The sequence below is a fragment of the Mixophyes fleayi genome, chromosome 12 (genome assembly GCF_038048845.1).
Source record: "Mixophyes fleayi isolate aMixFle1 chromosome 12, aMixFle1.hap1, whole genome shotgun sequence".
Classification (NCBI taxonomy): domain Eukaryota; kingdom Metazoa; phylum Chordata; class Amphibia; order Anura; family Limnodynastidae; genus Mixophyes; species Mixophyes fleayi.
The window spans coordinates 12,441,691-12,465,749 of record NC_134413.1 but is presented as its reverse complement, the minus strand read 5'-3'; the positions used below and the strand labels follow the sequence as shown (position 1 = coordinate 12,465,749).

Below are 24,059 nucleotides of genomic sequence, written 5' to 3'. Positions count from 1 at the left end.
TATACAAATACCATCAACCCGTTATAGATATCACTATCAGATAATGGTCAGCCGCCTGATGGCATTATTATATGCTATCTAATCACGCTATCTGTATTTCAGCGATACAGTGATATTAGAGGATCCTAGATAGGATCAATATTACAACCAACTATCTGGCAATACTATACTTTAGTTTAGACTCATTAGCCATAGGAGTGGTATAGACATGTCTCAATAATATAAGACATATAATACCAATTGGCATAGTTCCAGTTCTATCTCTGCCTGGATATCTTAGACAGAGACACTGAGATACACCTTCTATACTGATTTTCCTACTACATATATATGTTGTCAGGCACTAGTATACTTTAATATTATTGGCAAATAAGTCAACTACATGTATTGTAATCAGCATAATAATTAAAATATCAACACACAAATAATAATATTATGCTAACCAAATTTTGTATTATGGCATGAGAACACAGCGATTTTGCAGTTAAAATCTGCATTTTATTTTTCACTCAGCACTGGTTTTATATTTTCGCAAGTTGTACCAATATCTTTTAATGTATATCAATAAAAATAAGTTATTTTAATCAAATACCCCGGAGTGCCTCTACATATACTCTCTTTTCCTTGGCTCTTATCCTAATATATAAGTATAAGGGAGCACCCTCCAGCTATAATATTTTAAGAAATAATCTAGAATAAGGATAGTGGGGTTAAGTATAAATTCTATTATTACCTCATTTAGTGCGGTTACCTCCATCTCTATTACCCCTGTCTTCTGTAATGGTGGGTACCCCTAAATGAGAGATGTGATGTCCAGTTCAGTCCTCAAGGGCTACCAGCAGTTCATGTTTTCAGGATTTCTTTACTCATGCACAAGTCAGTTAATCTATTTGGCTCCGTCAGTAATTATCCCACCTCTTTCTACAAACAGAAATCCTGAAAACATGTCTTGTTGGTAGCCCTTCAGGACTGAACTTGGACACCTCTGCCCTAAATAAATCTGGTCTGCAGAAAGAAAGATCCAAACTTCGGAGGAGTGTAAGACCTACCTCCCGCAGCATCATTCAGCTACTTCATATACAGTAATCCATAGCAATTAATAACATGTTTGTTTTTATTGTCTAACTTGTACAAGAACAAGGCTAAATGCTGACAGGTTGCTACAGTTGTAGCATTTATTCTTATATTGCCCATTATTAGTGAATAATCCTCAAAAACATTTGCATAGTTCAACTAAAGGGTTAAAATCTCTTGTACTTTTGCTGTATTTTAAGTGTTTCTCACGGTTTCCCTTTGCAGTTTTTTCCCTGCTTAGTACTGCCCCAAATCATTGAATTAGGGAAATAGAAATCAAATCAGTAACAAACTATTTAAAACCACATTATCACAAACCCCAGCATAACAAAATAATCAGGAATTAAACAACCAAACAGCTCAGAAGAACTCCCAGCTCAGGGAAATAGGAATTCAGAGCTAGGCTGAGTAAATAAAAGAGACATCAAAATTATCATCCCCTGGGGAATTCATAGATTTAATAAATAATAAACAGATTTTAATATCATTCTGGCTTTTGTAATGGCATGTTGGTTTTAATTCTGATCAGTGCATTATTAAGAAAAGTAAGAAGTCATGTTAAAATTATAGTTATCCATATTTAGGAAACTTAAAACACAAATAGTTTTCACAAGTATATCTGTAAACGTTTTGGGAACTTGTCAGAACTAAAGACTGTTGAGCTACAGTTGTCCTCACAGGGAAGATTTTTTTCTCCCTATGGGTGTCAGACACGACTAAACCTTGGGGAATATTTACTAAACTGCAAGTTTGTAAAATTGGAGATGTTGCCTATAGCAACCAATCAGATTCCAGTTATCATTTATTCAGTGCATTCTACAAAATGACAGCTAGAAACTGATTGGTTGCTCTAGGCAACATCTGTACCTTTTCAAACCCACATTTTAGTAAATATACCCCCTTTGTTTCCTAGAGCAGTCTCTTCTTTTTCCCAGAACACTCCCCAACTGTATTCCATACAACTTTCACCTTTATCGCCAATCAGAAATGCTTGCTTCAAGCTAGGCATTATCTACACAAGGGAAGACATCCCTCTGGTTCTTAAGTAAGATGAACGGTATTTACCCAAATAATTTAACTGTAATAACAATATTTGTTGCATCTATGAGAGAGAGAAAGAGAGAGGAAGAGAGAGAGAGAGTGATTCTTAATCCTTTTACGTCCGCAATAACAAGAAGTTCGGCATTTGGAACGCACATGCGTTCCACTGCAGAAGTAAAAGCCTGTAGATACAGAGCCAGGTAGCGGGCAGTGCCGTTGCCCAGGGCGCAAGCTGAAGGGGGCACAGCCGCGCTTGCCCAGTTGCGACTCTGCTTGTGTGATTATATTAGGGAGGACAGACAAGGTTCCATGTGACAAGGGCAGTGTCATGATATAACGAGGGGGGTGCAGGCAATCAGGAGCCCATAGACTTAGAGTGAGTTAGTAGAAGGAACAGGGTACCCTAAAAGCACAGAGGTTTCTGTCCTACTGATGCAGGGAACTTGTAGCCTCAAATACACCTCTATATAAAATTATTTGTCCAACTTTTTAAAGATGGAGGGAAATCACAGTTTATATATGATGCACAGTTTTAATTTTCATAACTTGTGTTTTTTAAACAGCAATCCTTACACAGGGTACATTTGGGTGGTACCGGACGACAACATAACGATTCTCTATGAAATAGCAGACAAACGATAATCTTATCACTTTAATAAGTAGACCTTAGAACACATGTACAAGTTATCTAACAACAATAAGATACATTAAATATGAATACATTCAGGATTTTGTTTTTAAAACATAATTACAGTACTGAATTAGGACATAACTAAGTCTAGAAAGAAAACGAGCACTATATTATAAAGTACATCAGTAATATCATGTTTTTTTTCCATTAAGACAGGTTGATTAAGGATAACATTGGTTGCTCTATGTGTATCTTCGGAAGATAATATGCTGCATATTGAGAAATTGTTAAACAAGGAACATTACGTTCCTATCAGAAATTCCCAGGTTCCACTTAAATCAATAGAACATTATGCACTAAATATTAACGAGGTTATCCACATTGACTTTTACATGCACTCAAGATGCCTGTGCTAAAGGGCACCTTCTGTGCTTGTCAGGCATGTCTTTATATCATTAGGCGACTCTACTTTGTGCCTTATTACAGGGAAACAAAAAAACAACTATGTCTGAAGGTTTAAAATATGGCTGAAAAACACAGAAGGCAAAAGAAAAAGCTATTTATTTAGTAGAAGTTGCAGGGGGTACATATAAGTCTCTTATTTAAGTCACATGAAGGTGAAAATCTCCTTAAAGGGAGACCATTACTAACATGTTTTTGAAATGTTAATGTAAAAAAAAAAAAAAAAAGATACTGTACTTAAACTGTCTAATATATTATACTGGAGAAAACACAGTTTTTATTACTGTTTTGTTGGCATGCTCAAAGTATTTTATATTATGATTCCACTTGTTTTGTTTTTTATTAATAACCAGTAGGTGTCACTGTTACTACCTCCTGACAAGGTTTAGCCTGGGACTGGCTCTCTACACAAAGTATCAAACTAACTATATTAGATAAGGTTAATTCATTTTTTTAAAAGTATGTGCACCTACAATTAACTTTTAATTATAGTCTGCTTTTTAAAATGTAAATCGTTATCATTTGCAAGTTAAAAAATAAAATGTTAGGGAATTGGAATTGGCTGTACGAGGCAAAAACAAAACCAGTATTTGATAACAACATGTAAGCAAATGCAACTAAAATTAAGAATGTGATCTCTGATGTCTGGACTGGATATTAAACAAACAAAAAGAAATGTTATTTTCTGAAATGATTACAATTAATACCACTGTACTCGATCTGTTTAATCTACCTTCTAAAGCTAAGTGCACTCGTGTGAGAGTAGAAGGTTGGATAAAATGGATTATTACGGCCATCTGTGGCCTGAACGGAGAGTCATTGTCACAGTAAGAGTTAGTGAGTCAGTGTAGACTCATTAACTTGCTGTGTAAGCCGAGTCAGTTTACTGATTCTCTGCACAATCCATTAATGCATTTTAAATTCTCTTTTCTTTGCATTGTTTACATGGGGAAGTATCACTTTTGAATTATTTTGTTATAATATTTTCCTAAAAAAAATGTTTGTTTCAAAACACATCTACTTTCTGGTCATTGAGTTGTGGTAGAAAGAAAAATAAATTGTTCAAGTGCATGATTATTATTATTATCATTTATTTGTTAGGCGCCACAAGATTTCCGCAGCGCAGCAAACAGTAGACTATACAGGGTGAAACCGTACAGAACAATCAACAAAAAATGCAAATACTTCAGAAACTCCAGGCAGGCTAATGCAATAAACACGGAGCAGAAGAACAGGTGAGGAGACAGGAGGGAATAGGGCCCTGCTCATACGATCTTACATCCTAAGGGAAGGTGAACAAACAAGCACAAGGGGAGCCAGTTGAAGGATGGGGGGAGAGAAGAAGGGGGCCGGGAGGAAAGAGGGGAGAATGAGCAGAGGAGATGAGGGGGTTAAGTGGATGGTTGATAGGCTTTAAGGAACAGGTGAGTTTTAAATGCCCGTTTGAAGGAGCACAGATTAGGAGAGCGACGGATGGAGCGAGGGAGGTTATTCCAGTGAAGGGGGGCAGCACTGGAGAAGTTTTGGATTCATGATGGAAAGAAAGGTAAAAAATTTAGTTTTCATTTAAATAGACTCTGATGGGAGTGCCCCCACAAGCTCGATAAAGGCTAGGTTACACACCAGAGGCAAGTATGTATGAAAGATCTTCTAAGCATATAATTATAGCAGGGGCCAGTCCATGTCTCACTACAACACAACACATAAGTAACAATCTGATTTAATATCCTAATATTAAAATTCCAAACTAAAGGAAGCATGACCTAGCCGAACTGCTAGTCTGGAAAGTGGAAAGGGAGTTCTGAAAACATTTAAAAATGCGAAATATCTTTTAAAGATACAGTACATCATACAGCAAAGTATAATAATAATGATAATGATAATTATTATTGCATAAATAATTACTGAATAAATTAAAAGTACCTCTACGTTGATAATACAAGTTGTTATATGTAAAATAACTAATAATAACATCCACAAATTAACATGTGACAGATTTAGGATGTATGATAGGATGTGTCCATGGGAGAGGCATGTTCACCTGTGTCAGAGGTGTCTGCAAGTAAATTTAAGGACAATTTAGGAAACATTTAAAAGCTCAAAACATCACAGAAGAAGCACTTTCCGCGAGCTACATAAAAGCCCTTAAAGAGGTTTTTGACATTTAGACAAGAATAATTTCTTCTTTTATTCTTAAATACTTTGCATTATGTTTCTGGCTTCTTTCTGTATTTTTCAACAATGCTTTGATATCACTCAGGAACAGTTGTTTTTGCAGTCCTTGGAGATGACACAGATCAGCTGTGCTCTAAGCATTGGCTAGAATTTGTATACACAGAGATGTTCTGCCCTCTGTACAAGGGCAAAGAAAATAAACAGTTCTGCCTGGATGATATAAAGGTATTGATGAAACGGAAAGTGATAAAAATAATGCAATACATTCACTGAAGCGGGATGTAGAAATCGAAAATATTTTAGTCGTGTGAAGTTAGAAGAAGTGCCTTTACATTCCCTGATATTTTGAGTATGTGTACCCAAGGGTACTGGAGCTTGATATAAAGTCTTTGTTTCTGTAACAGGGGAAGTAAGGTGTTGAACACTCATTGGGGCCTTGTCCTGGTTCATCATTGTCAGGGTATACATCTGTTGTTGCGCTATTTCTTTTTATCCACTCTTCATATATCCTGCAAATAAACATATAGGGAAGATATGTATTATTCTGTCTTGCAATATCGTTCTGACATTACTAAGCTGCAATTGTATATGATCCCCACTCCATAATATCCTTAATTGAAATAAAATTCCGCTGCATATTGGCCTTGTTTTAAAGTTTTGCTTGTTTAAGCTTAAGCTTTTACAGTCCTACCCCAACCACACCACAAAGCAGAATTTGATTCATTCGTCAAAGTACGAATTTACAATGACTGCATGGAATGGCATTCCACGTAAAGGAGAAGAGTGGAACAAAATTGTAAGGACGGAACTTCAGAACTCTGCAGAACAGACTTTCCCACTCAATACACGCGACATTTCCCAGCAGATAAGCTCATCTCTAGACTGGGACAAACCAGAATTGTAAATGCCCATATCTGTGGTGCGTGATACAATTCAATATTTGCTTTATGTTACTAAACAGATTGCAAGTGGAATTTTGCGGATAGTGATATTCATTTCACGGAACAATGCAGCTGAAACATAAGTGGCCCTTGGTTCGGTCAACTTACTTGTCAACAAATCCGTGGTGCAACGTGAACATTGGGTCATTGCTGGAGATGGCAACTTGGGACATCGTTCCCCCAAAGTACAAATGAATCAAATTATGCATGTTCCGTTCCAATGTTATCCCATCCGATGGTCTCAGGAAACCTGCAAAAATAGTGAACAGGATAGGAATCACCTATGTATGTAATGTTCCTGCAATGCGTGAAAGCATTGGCTCTACAGTTCCTAATTTGCATAACGAGAGAACCCATGACCACACAATAATTATATTAAAGAGCTTGTTTCCCACTTGCTGCCCAGCATTAAGTATCATCATTTATTTATATAGCACCACTGATTCCGCAGCGCTGTACAGAGAACTCTCACATATGCAGCGTCGGACTGGCCCAGCGGGATACCGGTAAAATTACCGGTAGGCCCGGCTACCTTACGGCCACACCCCCTTTTACAGGTGGGCGGAGCTTGCCTGGAGGCCCGCTCTTACGTGTAAAAGCACAACAAACAATTAATCACGACAGGCGTTTTTACGACCCTGGTAAGAGTGTGATGTCCTTTGTGAGATAAGGCGGGACATCGTGTCGGCAGATCTATGGTGCAGCCCCAGGCAGTGTGAGAACACACAGATCAACAGCACTTTCTGTCCTCAGGAACAATAGGAAAAAGGTGTAAGTGCAGCTGCATTGATCTCTCTGTTGTGTCTGTGTTGTAGGAGCCTGCACTGCATTGTTTTGCTTCACGGTGTTTGTTTTAGAGGCAAGTGTGAAGTTTCTCCCCTCCTCCTCCCCCCCAGATCCGATGTAGCTGGAAACTAACTGTGCTGGGAGCTTTTCTCCCAGCAGGAACCATATGATTCTGTGTAGCCATCTCTATGAAGCACTAGTGACATGTTGTCTATTATGGTTGCACCAACTACTAGCATGAACGCCTAATTAATTAGTTAGGTTTTTTTTTAGTACGTACATGTGATTGTATCATTGCACTGTTGCCCAGGTATTTTTATGGGTTGATATATATGTGTACTAATAAAGTATTTTTATACATTTTTCCACGAATTTATAATCTGAGTGTTTGTCAGTTCCAGCGCTGTATATATCTCTTATAGTTGTACTTTTTAGGATCTTACCAATCCTTTACAGCTGCGGTCCTGACCTTCACTATAACCTTTTAATCCTATCTTTCAGCGCCACTATTTTCTGATTTTTTTGCGCTGGGAGCTTTGCTTGTTTACCGTTTTGCGCTGTCGCGACTTGCACGCCGTGATTTACCTGGAGGCCAGAGAGGTTCTCACCAGGGTCCTCTCCGGCGTAACCGCTGCTGCAGATGACTGGCTGTCATCTTTCAATTGCGATCGCAGCTGCAGGCTTGGCTAACCTGTGTTACTCCAGGTGTTGTGAAACTACAAGTCCCAGCATACCCTTACAGCAATAAGCTGCTATATATTGGCAAAGCATGCTGGGGCTTGTAGTTTCACAACACCTGGATTGCCACAAGTTAGCCAAGCCTGGTATAGTGGGACAATCCTGATTTTTGGTGACTGTTCTGCCCAATCTAAGGGGCACATTCAAGACTATGTATTCTTTATACACACACTGCATTCTTTATATACTGCATTAAGGTGCTAGCTGTCCTTCGTGGACTGACCACTCCCCCTCTAGTGTCAGGTCCCGCCTCTATGATGGCTGACCACACCCCCTCTGGTGGGCCCCTAGTGTTGCAATCCCCCGGTGGGCCCTTCATGCCCCAGTCCGACACTGCACATCAGTCCCTGCCCCATTGGAGCTTACAGTCTAAATTCCCTAATACACACACACACACACACACACACACACACACATATATCTTCTTCCTGCAGTTCCCATAACAGCTGCTTCTTGCTGCTGTTTCCTCACTTCTTTGTTAACTAAACAAAAAAGCCAGGCGATCATCTTTTGGGGTTATTTGAAATATTCAGGACAGTTTACTGGTTGGAGTAGAAAAATATACAGGGAAAAGTTTCAAGCATCTGTTGCTTTGCATTACAATTTGTGCAGAGCTGCTCACAAAGCTGAAAAAAACTCAGCAGCCATTGCAGTGTTTTCAGAGAAGTGAGAATTGAATTTTAGCCCTTTTTCCTAACTTTACTGCAGTTCAGTGACTTGCTGATTTGTGGGACAATGAGAACAGTAGATGTCCTTATCTTTACTGTGTCGGTAAATCAAGGAAACAAGGAAGGGGGGACAGTGTGTCGTTTCAATATCTCTTAGAATCCTGCTACTGCATGTACTATATAAACAGATATACATATTTGGCATTGAATGAATGATGTCTGTGACTGACATTCCAGTTATAGCCAACAGAAAAATATGGTAGGGAATTTGTATAATCTCCGATTTCGGATGGGTCACTGTTATGAAAATATATTTTTTAATCATTCAGTTTATATTACTTGCTGTTTTGTCCTATGCTCACAGTATGTACGTGAGTATGTTTTATTTTCTAGCTTCCAACCATATTATGTTATAATTTATATTTATCTAGTCGTGATTAGCAAAAGAAATCTAGTTTGAAAGCTGTCACATTAAATCTACAACAGGTATGGGATGTCTTATTATTCCATGTATAGAAAGTTCTAAAAACCAAAAAGGTACAAAAAGTAAATTAATGTTCCTGCTCGATAATAATGTCATACACAAAATTATTATAAACTGCATCCTGCTGTTGTCACTGCGAGGAGCACTTCTAAACAATTTAAAGAGGAGAATATCAATACCTCATATAGAGGAACATAGGCAAATCGAGAGGGGTTTCCTAGTGCCTGGAAACCCCCTCTGAGCATGGGGCACTGTATAATTGAGGTGGCTGGACCCTGCCCCTGCCTTACACGGCTCTGCTTGAAAAGGAAGAGCTGCCTGTACCTACCAGTAGTGCACGCAGCATTGCCCATGTATATGATGGGGATAGGAAGAGTTGGAGAGCAGCCAAGCACTGTCTAAAATTATAGCCACACCCCCCATGCATGCTGGTCACGCCCACTGGCGGCGTGGTATGGAAACCCCCCTCTACAAATCCTGCTTCTGCCCCTGAGGAAACACTTTGAATTTTGAATCAGTTAAAGTTAATATAGTGATAAGATAATAAGAAAAATCCGCCCACCTTCCAAGGCATTCCGGAAGTTTCTCTGTGACGTTCTGTCGTATGGAGGATTATCAAAGTCTTTCCATTTGAGTGTGTCTTCCACGTCTTGGAAGGAGGGGAGCCAGTTGGCGGTGGGATTGGTGCCGGGCTTCCTGTGCAATGTCTCCATCTGACAATGATCGTCCGCAGCCGGGCAATAGGCATCAACATAATTAAACCCACTGCAAATAGACTGGAGAAGAAAAGCAAATGAGACTCTTTCCTTACTGAGACATGAAACGCATCACTATATTAATTGGTCGGGGGACACAAAAGCAGAAGATGTGATTGGTTGAAGAGAGTGACCTAAGATTGCATATAAGCGTCACATACTCAGCTGGCAGCCTATCACAGACCACTGTCAGACCTGGCCAATGACAGCTGTATCCAAAATCTTGCCCTTCTCCCATACACCCTTGCAGTTTAAGACTTGCAAATACTGAGCATCCTGTTCATATCCCCAAATCATGTTAGGAAAACTTCCTTTTCCTCTTCCTTTAATTACTCCTTTGTTTGGAAAGGAAGGATTATATTGCTCTCTGAGTATGAGCTAGTCAGTATTTCCAAGTCCTACAAAGGACCATGAGAGAAGGAAAGAATTTCAGCCATAGTCCTACATGCCCGGATCAGAGAGTTTTGCTCTTTTGCCCTTTGGAATATAAGCTGATAATCTGAAAATAGACTCTACAATACAATATATAGAACACAAGATCACATTTATTTGCAGGGAGTAGAAGTGAGAGTAACCGTCATGATGGAAACCAGGAAATTAAATTGTATATACCCTGCTACATATTTTATCAATGTATTGCATTATGTTGTACATTTTTTTCTGTACTTTATAGTCATCCATTTATGTTATCAGAAAGTACAGTTTATTTTGTTTGCAAATAGATACAACACAAAGTGTCTCTCTGGATACAATCGTAGCCAATGTTGAGGCTACAGATTTGTGTTCTATCTCAGGTGAGGACAGCAGGTTCTGCTTAATGATATAAATGGATGTAATAAACATACATAGAATCGGTGAGGAAACTAAGTGGGGGGGGGGGTGCATCGGAGGTGATGGTTGGTACAAGTGCTGGGTTGCCCCTTGTTCTTTACTGAGCTGAAACAGGCAACGTGGGCACAAGAGATGGACACTCCACAGTGCCATTTGAGAGCAGAGTAGGGGGCCCTGGGGGGCTAGAGCGCATTTCCAGGTCTCTACCTAATTCTGCTAAAGTGCCCGTTGGTGTCTGTTCTGCACCTGCTTAGAATGTTTGAAACATAAATCAATGTGTGTAGAAAAAGTTGCAGGATCATGCTCAAGCCATTAAAAGCAAGTATATTGACGGTAGGAAACCCTTTAACCCTGCTAATAAATGTTCCATATTGATAGTGAATTTTTAGCAAATATAATCATATTTACCTGCGAATATAATTCTACTTACCCATGAATATAATTTTATATATTCCCAAATTGCTTTTGGCCCCTCTGGGCAAATTATGAGGAAAAATAGTAGACTTTTTGCATGTTTTTACAATTTAGCAAATCATACACATAAACTTTTAAAAGCAATATTTCAGTTACGTATTTCTTTATATGGGTTATCCACCTGCAGTCACCATTAATGTATAGGCTCCTACATGCCATTATTAAACATTTAGTAAATACATTGCTTTGTCTTCTTTCTGTGTGTCTCAGCACGGCCTTCATAGCATCTACTTAATGTTGATTATCTTTGTTGGACATGTCTGAAAGCAGCTCTGTGGATACAGCAGATGCAGGGACAGAGCAGAGCTGATCTGTGTCCTATCCAAGGGCAATGAACATAAACAAAGGGGCCTGGTTGAGCTACAAAGCTTGAAAAACACAGAAGGAAGATAGAAATCTAACGCAATGTAAAGTTAGAGGAGGGCATGAAAAAGCCAAAATCATTTACATTTTTGAAACCTTGCTAAGTCCATTTAAAAAGAAGATACTTACTTTCCAAGAAGCGAAGTGAGAGAATTTATCTAGAATTCCCTGGATGTCATTGTCACCAAGAAAATCTTTAGTACAGATTGAACAGTTCTTCTCTCCTCGCCAGTCGTAATAAGGGATAGCAAAGTCTTCATCTCCCGTCAAGAGCTGAATTTGTCTCTCCAAGAACAGCAGCCCCAGTCGATGCCAACCGGGAAAAGCTGGTCCTGCATGAGCGTAGTTTTTAGAATCGTCAAAAGTACCATTTTCCATAATGGCCTTCATAGAGTAGTAATGGATCCAAGCAAAAACGTCATAGACTGAGGCATCCACAAAACGGTACGTGTCTCGGTGGTGCCTATCTCCAGTGGACAGGACAACAAAGTCTCTGCTTTTCGTGGTTTTGGCCAAAGCCAAATAGCTAAAGAATCGTTTCCTTTCAGGAAGCGTAAGCTGCCGAATCTCTTTCCGAACGTTAATCTTTTGACGATCACATTTGTCTCCGAAGTAGCCAAACTTGCACTCACCGCAGTTATAGCCGCTATAGTTTCCAAAGCACTCGCATGTGTTGTCGTAATAATGCCTTGGCCAGTCCAAGCGATCGTCATCGTGTTGGGGAACTTGTCCAGCCGCCAGGGGAGTAAACACTACCCAGTCGAGGCACTGGCCACGACCGGAGAGCGAGCCGCAGGAGCTGCCATCTTTCCAAAGTGGGCAGCAAGTTTTAGTATTAAATGCTGCTTGCGTGGTGCAGCTCCTGGGAAACTGGCTATGAACCACGCCGAGACAAAGAGCGAGAATGGCACAGGGTACAAGCATGGCTTCTAGCGGCAACAAGCTGAAAAATATTGAGAAATAACATAAAACGTCTTCAAAAGTACAATCCTAGTGGTAACATTGTAGCAAACATCTCTACAGGGATATGTTGCTGCTGGGCAAGTGAGGAGTTGTGTCTGATAATATCACGCATGGCCCAGTATAGAAATTACAGAAGCTCAATAATCCCCCAAGATGACATGGTAATAGTGTTATTAAAATAGGTGAATAAATATCTTACTGAGCATACAGAATAAAAACAAGCACTGACAATTACCACGCAGGGATTTGTTATATATATTAATATATTAATACAATACAATTCAGAGTAATTGGTGGTATTAAAGTAATTTCCAATCAGCATTGTCTATGCGATTCGTGGTTCCAAAGCACAAGCAATTTATTTAGCAAAAGCAAAAGTTTAGCAGTTCAATAAATAAATAGGTAAAGTACAGTCGATATATTATACATACATACATACACCGTGCCCGCTGCGCTCCACTGGTACCAGCTACAGTTCTTCAGTCCAGAAGACTTTGGTCAGAAAGTGACTGTTTTAGCTGATCCCAGGGAGCTGTATATATATACTTAGTGATATAGTGAAAACAATACAGATGATGTGGCTTGCTTCTATAGGTCCAGGCTTCAGGAGGGTCCAGTGAAAAGCAGTCCAGAGGTCAGTTCAATCAACCCCCTCCAAGGGAGGGGGTCTGTATTCCAAGGGTGGGGGTCTGCTCTCCAGATGATGCACACTTAGTTTTTCCAGTGGTTCAAACTGGTCTATTAGCACTACACAGACAATATCATTCTAATGAATTATTCCCTATCATCGATAACTAGCGCACGCAATGTGCAATCCTTTCGGCGAATGAATCGGACAACTGCGGATAAATAGGGGATTAGAATGATACTAAACATGGCCCGTGACCTAACTTAAAATATCACTAAAGTCGACATATAACCTTATAATATATAAATATGAACCAAATAACATCTGCTCATAAACGACGGTGGATGAGAACCATTATAAATATAAATAAATGAATGTGAAAGTGCGAGTGTATGCGTGCGTGTATTATCGTGCGATCGCGCCATGACACGTAACACGTGGTGTACTGATCGCAATCGCATGGTTAAACAATATTAATCAATATACTTTCTTTTATCCAATTATACGACTTTGACAGTGGAGATATGAAACATTTTGCTATAAGAAGGTCCTTTTCAATGCTTATATATGTTCTTTACTTTTTTTTAACCATAACTTGTCATTTCCATGAAATTATAAAGTGTTGCTTGTTTACAAGGGCATTTTCCACTATAATGACATCCTTGCCAATTCGCTAATACACATGGAACAAAAACACAGAGGAATGCATGTCATGAAAATTTGTCTCTATGGAAGGTCTCTGTTATCACAGATATTTGGGAAATATAAGCCATGGGGGTATATTTACTAAACTGCAGGTTTGAAAAAGTGGAGATGTTGCCTATAGCAACCAATCAGATTCTGGGGCCCTATTCATCAAGGTACACAAACGCATACGCATCTGCGTTGCATACTTTGAGTAACGCAAACACTTACGCGAGTGAAATAAGCACCTCATACAGCAAAAACACACCCTCCTGTGGTCCTCTACACTTAAGGGACGGAAATAAGCAGCGCAAACGCAATAAAACACACCCACCTGTGGATCTTTAAACAAGGCACAAGCACAAGCGACGGATTGACGGGAAGTGATTGACGGGAAGCTTAGCAATGCATACGTCACGCCCAATGTGGGAGGGAAGATAAGAATAGCTTGTTTACATACGTAACTAAACATAATTGCCAGTGGCTTATTTTCACGGGATAACCCTGTATTCATTAATCAGTGGCAACTAACAATGATGTGGTACACTCTGAAAGATGTTTCTGGTTTGCTAATATTTTTCAGGCTACACATTTTAAACAAACACATTGCTGAAGATCTTTCTGTGTTTAGGATTTTAAGTCGCCGTATAGTACGCCAAATGAATGGACATGGCTACATTACAATCACATACATCATGAATATAACAAAATGTATATGTTTATATGTTGTGTAAACCCATATCTGTCTTTTCAGTAAAATGCCTAGCATACTCTTCCATAAAGGAAGTTTACAAAATCCACACAGATAAAGGATTTCTGTCGGGATTAGAACACATGACTGTCTTTATGGAAAGTGGGAGAGCTACCTACTAGGTCAACCTGAATGTGGTAAAACACAGAGAACACTAACAATACAGCATGCGTGCTGCACAGGCAACTCACACTTAATAGTACTCTTCATTATTCACACAAATTACACCCAAAATATCCATCTCACAGGTAGCTCGCTGGTTAGCACTTTGTTCTCACAGTAGTGGGGTCAGGAGTTCAAGTCCTGACCATGGACACGCAAACTGTGTGGAGTTTGCTATCCATATTTACATGTGTTGACTCCAACACTCCAAAAACATACTTCTGGCAATTTTTTGGCCACATTAATCAAAATGCCAGTAGTCTGTGTGGATATGTTTGGAAATGTAAGTATCTAAGCTCCAATGGGGCACGTACTGATGTGAATGACTTCTCTCTGTACAGCGCCACTGATTTAATGGATGGATATCAAATACTGAGGTTGATGACAATACTTTTGAAATCGCCCTTTGTTGGGACTCCCTCACATTGCAAATAGGCAGTTAATTAATGACTGATTAGGTATATATAGTACAGTAGGTAATAAGTGGGCACCTTATGGGACCTTCAACTGTCTGGCACAGAAGCTAATGACTTGCTTTTATAAGCTGCCTTTCAAATGTTTTGCCCATAATATAAACACATCGGCCAATATAAACTTCAAATGGTTTTTAATGTAAGGTCAGCAAGTTACAGCACTGGGGTCAGGATTTTGAGAGCTTGTGTCAAAAACCTCCGTTAATGTTCTGAGGCCTCACAATAAATCATGTTGGCAAGTCAATGTTCTGCAGCCACATTTAGGAGACAGAAGCCAAAGCAGGTTGGGTGTAGTGGAAAGGGAATGACCTTTCCAGTGTGGCGAAAGATTGTTATGTAGTGTAATGGCAGGACATGTCAGGTGATTTGGGTGAACATATTTGGATACATATACCAAAAATATATGTTTACACAAGTTTTGGGCGATTAATAGAGAACTCACTTCTTCTAATCTCCTGGCGGAGTTCCTCAAGGAGTTGGGGCTGACGGCGCCGGAGCTCGCTCCAGCGCCGCTGGAGCTGGACGATTGTCCTTCTTTTATTGTAGGAGGTGTCTGCGGACCCTTTGATAGGCCCGCAGCTTGATCTCATTTGATGTATAACGGCCAGAGGGCACGTTATCCATGCTCTCTGTTAGAGCCCTCAAGTCACGCCTGCTGAAAATTGCTGCCCTCATCTTTCAGCTTCTCCTCTCATACAAAATGGAAGTATGCTGTGCTGTGATTGGTTCTCTCAGCACGTAGGGGCGCGCTCACGTCACACGCGGATCTTTCTGACACCTGTGTGTGTAATGGTTGCCTCTCCCACCAAACCCATGGTGGCCGTCCCGGATGAGACAAGTACTCTGTGCTTTGCAGTGAGGAAACATTAACGTACACCTGGCTTCTCAATTAAATCAGTTATTTAATCCCACTTGTCCCTTTTCTTTCCTGCAAATTTGAAATTGCACTGAGCAGACTCTGACATACTGTGGACACAACAGTTTTTTGGACCAGATATTTGGCGAACATGTGTAAACATTGTTAATGCAAAATGGCCCTACCTGGAAATGCATACTACTGATGTGTTTTATTAAGAATACACATACAATTACCCATTAGGCATAAGTGAACAATAGGAAGTCTCATACTAACATAAATAAATAACATACAGTGTATCTGACTAATTGTAAGCATCAAATCCAACCCCAGTGTGGAACTGAGCTCAGAGATGCTATGGGAATGAGTACCAACAGAATTAATTACTAGTGTTAGTGTGTGCTAAGCCAGACACTCTAGGGGGACATGGGGATAGTAAGTAAATCTTACACCATAAAGTGTCAGTTTGGCCCTGGTGTTAGCTTGGATTTGATGCTGTCATCAAAAGGTGTTTGAAATGGAGTATACATTTGTAGTAGGGTAATGGCTTTTCAAAGTCGAACTGAACAAATGTTTGGGGAGTGCTTTGCCTACCTGTCATTTGGATTGGAATATGTGTATTTGATTTGGTGCATGCAATTTTTGGACTCTACATCAAGTTGTGTCATGGTTGTGCACAGTTGACATTAGCCCTCTTGGTAGTGCTTTCATTTAAAAATCACAGTGGCTGTTGGTCACAGGATGGCTATGCAGACATGGCATATTCCTAGCCTATTAGCTACTTCACCACACCAAACTCTGCTTATTGACTGGAGTTAATTCAAAACGCACCTTTGTGTAAACCATTATGTTTGGGGTTGGGTTTTTGAATCTCATTACAGATTGTGTGCCAGTGTTCTGTACTTACTGCTTACCAATCTGGAGTATGGTCACTCTGCTGGGTGAGGAGAATTAAATTGTGGCCTCAAAATGCTATTATATGTCACACTTTGAAAGTATTTCAGCCACCTTACATGTAGACACATGTTCAAGCAGGCATTGACACACACACACACACACACACACACACACACACACACACACACTTGTGTTTTAAGGCCAAGGTTAGCTTTTTGCAAGCCCATTAGCAATGTGAATGCTAGTGCAAAATAATTAACTAATTCTTACACCCCAATCCAATATGAACATTTGTGTTCACATCCATAATACTTGTACCCCTGAATTTGAAGGCCCCAAAATATATATTATGACAGGTGTGTGCAAACTAAAAACCTGAGATTTCACACACATTTTACTAGGCTTCAAAATGTGTAGATGTGCTGCTGCAAAGGAACATTGCATGACTGCACCAATACACAATATAGTGAAAGTGTAACATATGACTAATAGCGTATGAGGGCGGTCAACAGTGCTGTCCAAAAGGGATATTCAAAAATATGTTGAGACCAACTCCAACAGATACCTAACTTGCATCTGACCCAAATACCTTATCCTTGAATATGTGGACTTTGTGTGCAGTATTTGTCTGTGGCCACGATTCCAAACAAAGCTTTGTTTGATTTGCAAGTGTTTTTGGCCCTGTTGGCTGGAACAGGTCCTAGCCTAGGAAGTGTGCCAGTCAATGTCATCAACATTTAAGAAACACTTGGACAAAGGTGTTTTGCTAAACTCTATATGTGAACAGAACATGTTGAACGTGCACAATATCACATTGTAAAATGCACCACAACCATCGAGACTATACTAAATACACAATATCTCTAATATTAGAGGGAAAAAAACACTACATATAGTGTGAATTCAGGGGACGACCAGTATGTGGCAAAGGGGCCAAAAACCAAACATGCCCTCAATATATTTACAAGTAGACATGTCCCTAAACATGCCCCAAAGGACTATGTATGGATTCTTGAGTATGACAATTGTCGAAGTCAGCAAATTGGATAAAGTCATTTCAATTGATATTGAGCAAACTTGATCGTCTTTGTCTGAAATTATGCATAGAGCACGCTACGGCGTGGAAGGGCGTATCCAGCCACAACACGTGGCAATAACAGTTTTTACACTTTAGTATACATTCGCACCAACACACACATTTGTAAATAGTACACATTAATCGTAGTTGCAACACATAGTTATTTATGTCGAAATATAGTAGTGTTTATGTGTAATATTATAAGTTATATGCATATAAGTGATACATATGGTTCAGGTTAAAAGAAATGTGTCATGTCTAATATCATATTAATCCCCTTTACATCAGCAGCTGTTCGGTGCATTCGGCGAAGAGATCGCACATTGCATACTCTAGTTATTGATGTTAGGGAATAAAACTTTAATATGATATTAACTGTCAAATGCTAATGGACTGATTGTAATTGGAGTTTGGCGGGAAGAACAGAGCAGTTTGGCGGGAAGAACAAAGCTCATCCACTGGAGAGACCCCCACCTTTGGATTCCTTAGATTGAATCAGCCTATGATGTGTAACCCCCTGGACCTTCCTGATGCCTGGACCAATAGAAGCAAGCTATACCACCTGCATTGTTTCACTGTATCTCTGTTTGCATATAAGCAGTAGCTCTCATGTAGTGTTCAGTCACCTTGACCACAGACTTCAGGACTGAATGACTGTTAACTGGATCCAGAGCGCCTGCGATAAGTAACGGCTGTACTTATTATTATTTTGCTTGAATTATTCTGCTACTTCTTGAGAATAAATATTTGTGCGTTGGAAACACAAATCGAGATTCGACAATCGTTATTGGATAGCGACAAAACGCTCATAACACAATACAAAGAACAGCAGTATAGTAGTCAGCAGATACTTGATTGGGACTATTGGATGACACTAATGCATGGTCACATTTATTGTTAACAAACATGAATCTATAGTTGCAGCACAATACATAGCAAATAAGACAGTGGTCTGTGTGCCGAAGTTACTTGCATAAAGCGTAGACATACTGGGCAAAGTCAAGAAACATAAGCAGCCTAGGAGCATTGGAGAAATACTTCAACGTGTAGTGACACACGAACTGCTGAACTCCAAAAGGCACACCAGCTTGGCTTGTTGAATTTAAAAACAAAACATTACTTCAGCAAGATTAGCTCACATACAACATTAAAGAATGTACTTAGTACATGCCTTAGTGCTCATGAAGGTGTCCCCTGTAATGTAACCTGGATTTAGCTGTGTGTTTTGCATCATTTGTGCCTTGAAAGTTCCCCCCACAAAATATAGTTACAAAATGCCTATTGTCCACAAGCCATAGCACCAAATGAACCTCACAAATGTACTGTTTTTGTGACACTAAAATTTCTACCAGCAACAACACTTTACTCTTACATATTATTCAAAACACTACTTTCATTCCTCCACTGCATACTCCATGGGCACATCCTGGCAAACATTGGGAACAGCTGGTGTTCCATATTAATCTATATTATCTGTACAAAAAATATTTCTTGTCAGACCTCAATAGAGCGAGATTGGAAGGGAGATTTTGCAACAGGTGCCTATAGTACAGGAGCAGTTATCTAGGTAGCAAGTGACCCAGAAGAGACCTGTGTCTAGATGGACAATGTGGTGAAGGATGTATAGGGTGTTAATCAGTGTCCAAAGCAGCAGAGAGTTACAATTGAATGAGTATCTCCAAAACCTTCTACATCATAATTTGGGATAACACATTTACAGTAAGCAACTGAAACATTTAAAAAATAATATAACAACTCCTTTCTAACCATTGCTTAGAAGTGTGGCAAGGCAGCTCATGCAGGAACCCATAATGTCCGTCTTCTATGTTTCAAATATCAGATAGAAAGCCAACAAACTTTGGCCAATTTAAAGTAACACATTCTTTGCCTGTGTTCTTTGTACACACCTGTACTTTCAAGCATTCAAATCTACAATATGTTATCTTAACTGTAACACAAGTCCACAAATAACATAATAGGACCATAACTATATACTAACAAGCTGAAAAAATGCTACAAGACCATGTCAGTTTCCTTCTGGATGCAATGGACATTTGCAATCCACCTTGAATAATTATTCTTTCCAGGTGAGCCAGGCATGTCCCAGCTAAGGCCTGTTCGTACACAAAGGAAAGCCTTTAGTTTTACAATAAACACAGCAATCTCTACCAAACAATCTACATTATTGTTCAAACTGATAAGCTCCATAACTCCAGACACAAGCCTTCCAGCAGCATTTCTATTTTGCAGAAATCAAAGGTACACTTTGGATTCCCTCCCAAGTATCCGGTCCCAACATTTGTATTTGTTTATTAAAAAGAAAAAGGCATTTTCTTTCCTCCCAATACAATAGTTTGTGTGGACTGACAGATATTACCCCAAGTGTGACAAATCATATTTGATTGTTTTTTTACCTTGCAAATCAATGTTGAAGGTTAGGTATCCAGGCTCCACATTTTCCGGAGGGCTGGTGATCTGGTTGAGTAAACATGCACCATGTGGCTATACCACATAAAAGTTTAAATAATAGGTATAACATTGAAAAGCTTCACAACACCACACCCTTAAATAAAGGTTACAAATCAATAGTCAAATAACACACATTAAAATGCTCATTACATCTGGACTAAAAAATGCACTGTTATTGTGTAACATCAAACATCTTGAAAACATTTAAAGTGCCTATAACACAGTAACTTTAAATAACACTCAATAAAAATAAAATTCAATTACAGCAATCACCAGCAGCAAAACACAGTACTACCTATTGATTTCTTACAAACTTTTAGTGTGCATGAGGGTGTATTTTATAGGTGATTGTAATGAGACAAGTATATGCAGGTGTATAGGCCAGGTATCAGCTGACAAGATCTGATGCCGGGTCTATGCAACGGTGGTTATGAGTAACTCTCTTTTATTTTATACTGATTAAAACAAGCTTATGTTTAGTTCTTATAGTAAAATTATCTGATATTCATTAGACTACACATTGCTTTATTGATTTGGAAAGCACCAAACATGATCCTTTCTGTCTGTTACTAAGAAGGTGTGTTCAAGTGTTCAATTAATTCTGTTGAAGAACATTTCTGTGTGCAAATAGTTAATGTGCAGTTTGGTGTGGGTGTTTCAATCTGAAGTATACCTTAGTGGATAAAGAAATGAGCTTGCAAGGACAAGGTAATGAGTTTGGACTCCGAATGATGCGTGTATGGGGCTTACCTTTGTATATTTCCATGTTTGAGTGTATGTATTCCACTCTGTGACTTATCTAAGAGGGCTTTAGTTTCTGTTTTGGTGTGTAATCTGGCTATATGTCTTGTTGAACAGTGTGAGCAGCTACAACACAGCAAAGCAGTTGTTGCAAAAGACTTGATTGCAAAGACATAGGAAATCTCTACTGGAAAAAGTGAAAAAACCTAAGTGTTCACCAAAATCAAAAAGTAGAAATGGGAGCAATATTAATATACTTTTGGTTTGTATTGGGCAGCACGGTGGTGAAGTGGCAGCACTTCTGCCTCACAGCACTGGGGTCATGAGTTCAATTCCCGACCATGGCCTTATCTGTGTGGAGTTTGTATGTTCTCCCTGTGTTTGCGTGGGTTTCCTCCAGGTGCTCCAGTTTCCTCCCACACTCCAAAAACATACTAGTAGGTTAATTGGTTGCTATCAAAATTGACCTTAGTCCCTACCTGAATGTGTGTGTCTATATTAGGGAATTTAGACTGTAAGCTCCAATGGGGCAGGGACAGATGTGAATGAGTTCTCTGTACAGCGCTGCAGAATCAGTGGCACTATATAAATAAATGATGATGATGATATTAATCAACATGGATATATTTCAATATGCAGACATTTTGACTCTGACCAATTCATTATGTGTATAATATTTATAATTATTGACATTTTTCTCCATGTTTTAAGGAAACCAACTTATGATAGAAGTTGCCACTCAGCTTTCATTTGTATTCTGTTCCCTTGTCATCACCACTTGTACAGTGGCGTAGCAGTTAGGCAATCCACCTTACAAGCTTGCAAACGTGTGTTCGACTCCTCACCAATTCTCTTGTCTCTGAGGGATCATTAATATCCTTACAATGTTTGTGTTGCTGGTAAAAGTGTCCCTGGGGTAATAGTATGCTTAGCATAAATCAGGAGTGTAAATTGCAAAAATATAGTGGAGAGTTATTATATGTCTATTATTAGTAGTTTTTAGTGCAAACGCACCATCAACAACTGTCAAATCAGCCATGTAACATTGAGACTAATGATAATGGTAGTTGTTGAGAATCAAAAGAGATTTTAAAGGAATATTTAAGGCAAAGTAGATTGTAGTACATTTCTGAAATAAAAAAAAAAACCATGCACTGTGCACTCCATTCCAGCAGCCGGAATGAATGGGAAATGCACTCAGCCAACCATTCCAGCAGCCGGAATGAATGGGGAATGCACTCAGCCAACCATTCCGGCAGTGGAATGCAGTGTGCACTACATTCCGGCAACTGGAATGAATGTGGAATGCAGTGTGCACTAAATTCCGGCAGCCATAATGAATGGGGAATGCAGTGTGCACTCCATTCTGGCAGCCGGAATGAATGGGGAATTCACTGAGAAAGCCATTCCTGCATATATGATGTGTGTTTTAACATATACCTGTAATGTCTCGGAGTAATGTCCAATATATATATATATGGAAGTATGTATTGATCCCCATAATGCAGAGAAGATATCTGCCTAGCATACCAAAGTGCAGTGTACAGGCCTATAAAAGCCAGGCCTCTTTACTGAAGAGCCAGTAAGCAGCAGAGGGCGCTATATTAAGCTAATTAGTTCCGGCATTCCGGAATGAGGCCAAAGGGCCAAAATAACATCAAACTTCTTGCACTTGCCAATGGCATTTATTAGAAAGGTGTCTGTAAAGAAAAAAAGGCTTATTTTACACAAACATACTAATGGAACATTTGTAATATATATAAATCCAAATAATTTTTATTAAAAAAAAAATTAAAAAAAATTGTACAAACTGTCTGTATTGATATGTATGTATGTTGTGCATATTTCGTTTTGCTTTTTAAACGCAAAATATGCTTTTAAAGGCGTTTAATAGTTGTTTTAGCTACCTGTTTTGGACTTAAACATGACCCTGGCCTTCCTTAACTTTTCTCAAGGATTTGAGACAGGAGTAACGTCAGTTTCACTTAACTGCACAGAGGGAACGCCTACTGTTCTCAAGTGAAAAAGCATAACGCCTACTTTACTCAAATGATGTCTCATTTCCGCCCAGTCCGCGCCTACGCTCCTCCCATTCCCACCCCTTTCCTCTCAAGTGCTCAGCCGCCATCTCAAATATATTTGCGTTGGACTTTGAGATTGAGTTGACTTTAGTGCCGTATCTGCTGTGATTGCGTAGCGTATGTGATGTTTTAAGCAGCTCAAGTCTCGTTTCGCGCATGCGCAGAGTCGACTAGCAGATGCGTATGCGTTTGTGTACCTTGATGAATCGGGCCCCTAGTTATCATTAATTTAGTACATGCTACAAAATGACAGCTAGAATGTGATTGGTTGCTATAGGCAACATCTCCACTTTTTTCAAACCAACAGTTTAGTAAATATACCCTATGGTGTAATTAACACCTGTCTGTGTAAATACATACCTTAGATCTGTATCTTCTTTTATTGTATTGTGGCTAAAATATACCATTTATACTTATTATCTTCTCTACAGGACTTATGGTAACTGTTTTGTAAAGTTCAGCAACATTGTTGCAACTAAGTAAAACATTCCCATGGCTGCATTCCGAGCTCTTCTGTAGGGATCAGGGAAATACAGAGATTCTCTGCACAATCCATTAATGCATTTTAAATTCTCTCTTCTTTGCATTATTTACATGGGAAGGTATCATTTTTGAATTATTTTTTTATAATATTTTCCTAAAAAAAATGTTTGTTTCAAAACACATCTACTTTCTGGTCATTGAGTTGTGGTAGCAAGAAAAATAAATTGTTCAAATGCATGATTATTATTATTATTATTATCGTTTATTTGTTAGGCGCCACAAGATTTCCGCAGCGCCGCACACAGTACAAACAGTAGACTATACAGGGTGAGACAGTACAGAGCAATCAACAAAAATAGCAATACTTCAG

General features: G+C 39.2%; 2 protein-coding genes across 3 annotated transcripts in view; both read right to left on the bottom strand.

Moving 5' to 3' along the window:
• Positions 1-12,876, bottom strand: part of LOC142109422 (tyrosinase-like) — a 29,331-nt gene extending 16,455 nt beyond the window's left edge. The window contains exon 1 of the mRNA XM_075193611.1: positions 12,818-12,876. The gene's annotated coding sequence lies outside the window, so the exon portion shown is untranslated. The remainder of the gene's footprint in view (positions 1-12,817) is intronic.
• On the bottom strand, positions 4,484-12,907 carry LOC142109423 (tyrosinase-like). 2 transcript variants are annotated; one of them, XM_075193612.1, is made up of 5 exons: positions 12,822-12,907; positions 11,553-12,366; positions 9,563-9,776; positions 6,433-6,574; positions 4,484-5,892 (listed from the first exon to the last, which is right to left on the bottom strand). In XM_075193612.1, the coding sequence occupies exons 2-5, from the start codon at positions 12,345-12,347 to the stop codon at positions 5,712-5,714; spliced, it is 1,332 nt and encodes a 443-aa protein (XP_075049713.1). In that variant the 5' UTR covers positions 12,348-12,366; positions 12,822-12,907; the 3' UTR covers positions 4,484-5,711. The 2 variants fall into 2 exon arrangements, with proteins under 2 accessions (XP_075049713.1, XP_075049714.1); XM_075193613.1 differs by having other exon boundaries at positions 12,826-12,892.
• Positions 12,908-24,059: the final 11,152 nt, after the last annotated feature.

Excerpts from the sequence above, each read along its gene's own strand:
- LOC142109423 (XM_075193612.1), bottom strand. The coding sequence starts at position 12,347 with ATGCTTGTACCCTGTGCCATTCTCGCTCTTTGTCTCGGCGTGGTTCAT. Across the intron at positions 9,777-11,552 it reads CTCACTTCGCTTCTTGGAAA|TCTATTTGCAGTGGGTTTAA; the intron begins GTAAGTATCTTC and ends TTTCTTCTCCAG. Across the intron at positions 6,575-9,562 it reads CTTCCGGAATGCCTTGGAAG|GTTTCCTGAGACCATCGGAT; the intron begins GTGGGCGGATTT and ends CTATTTTTGCAG.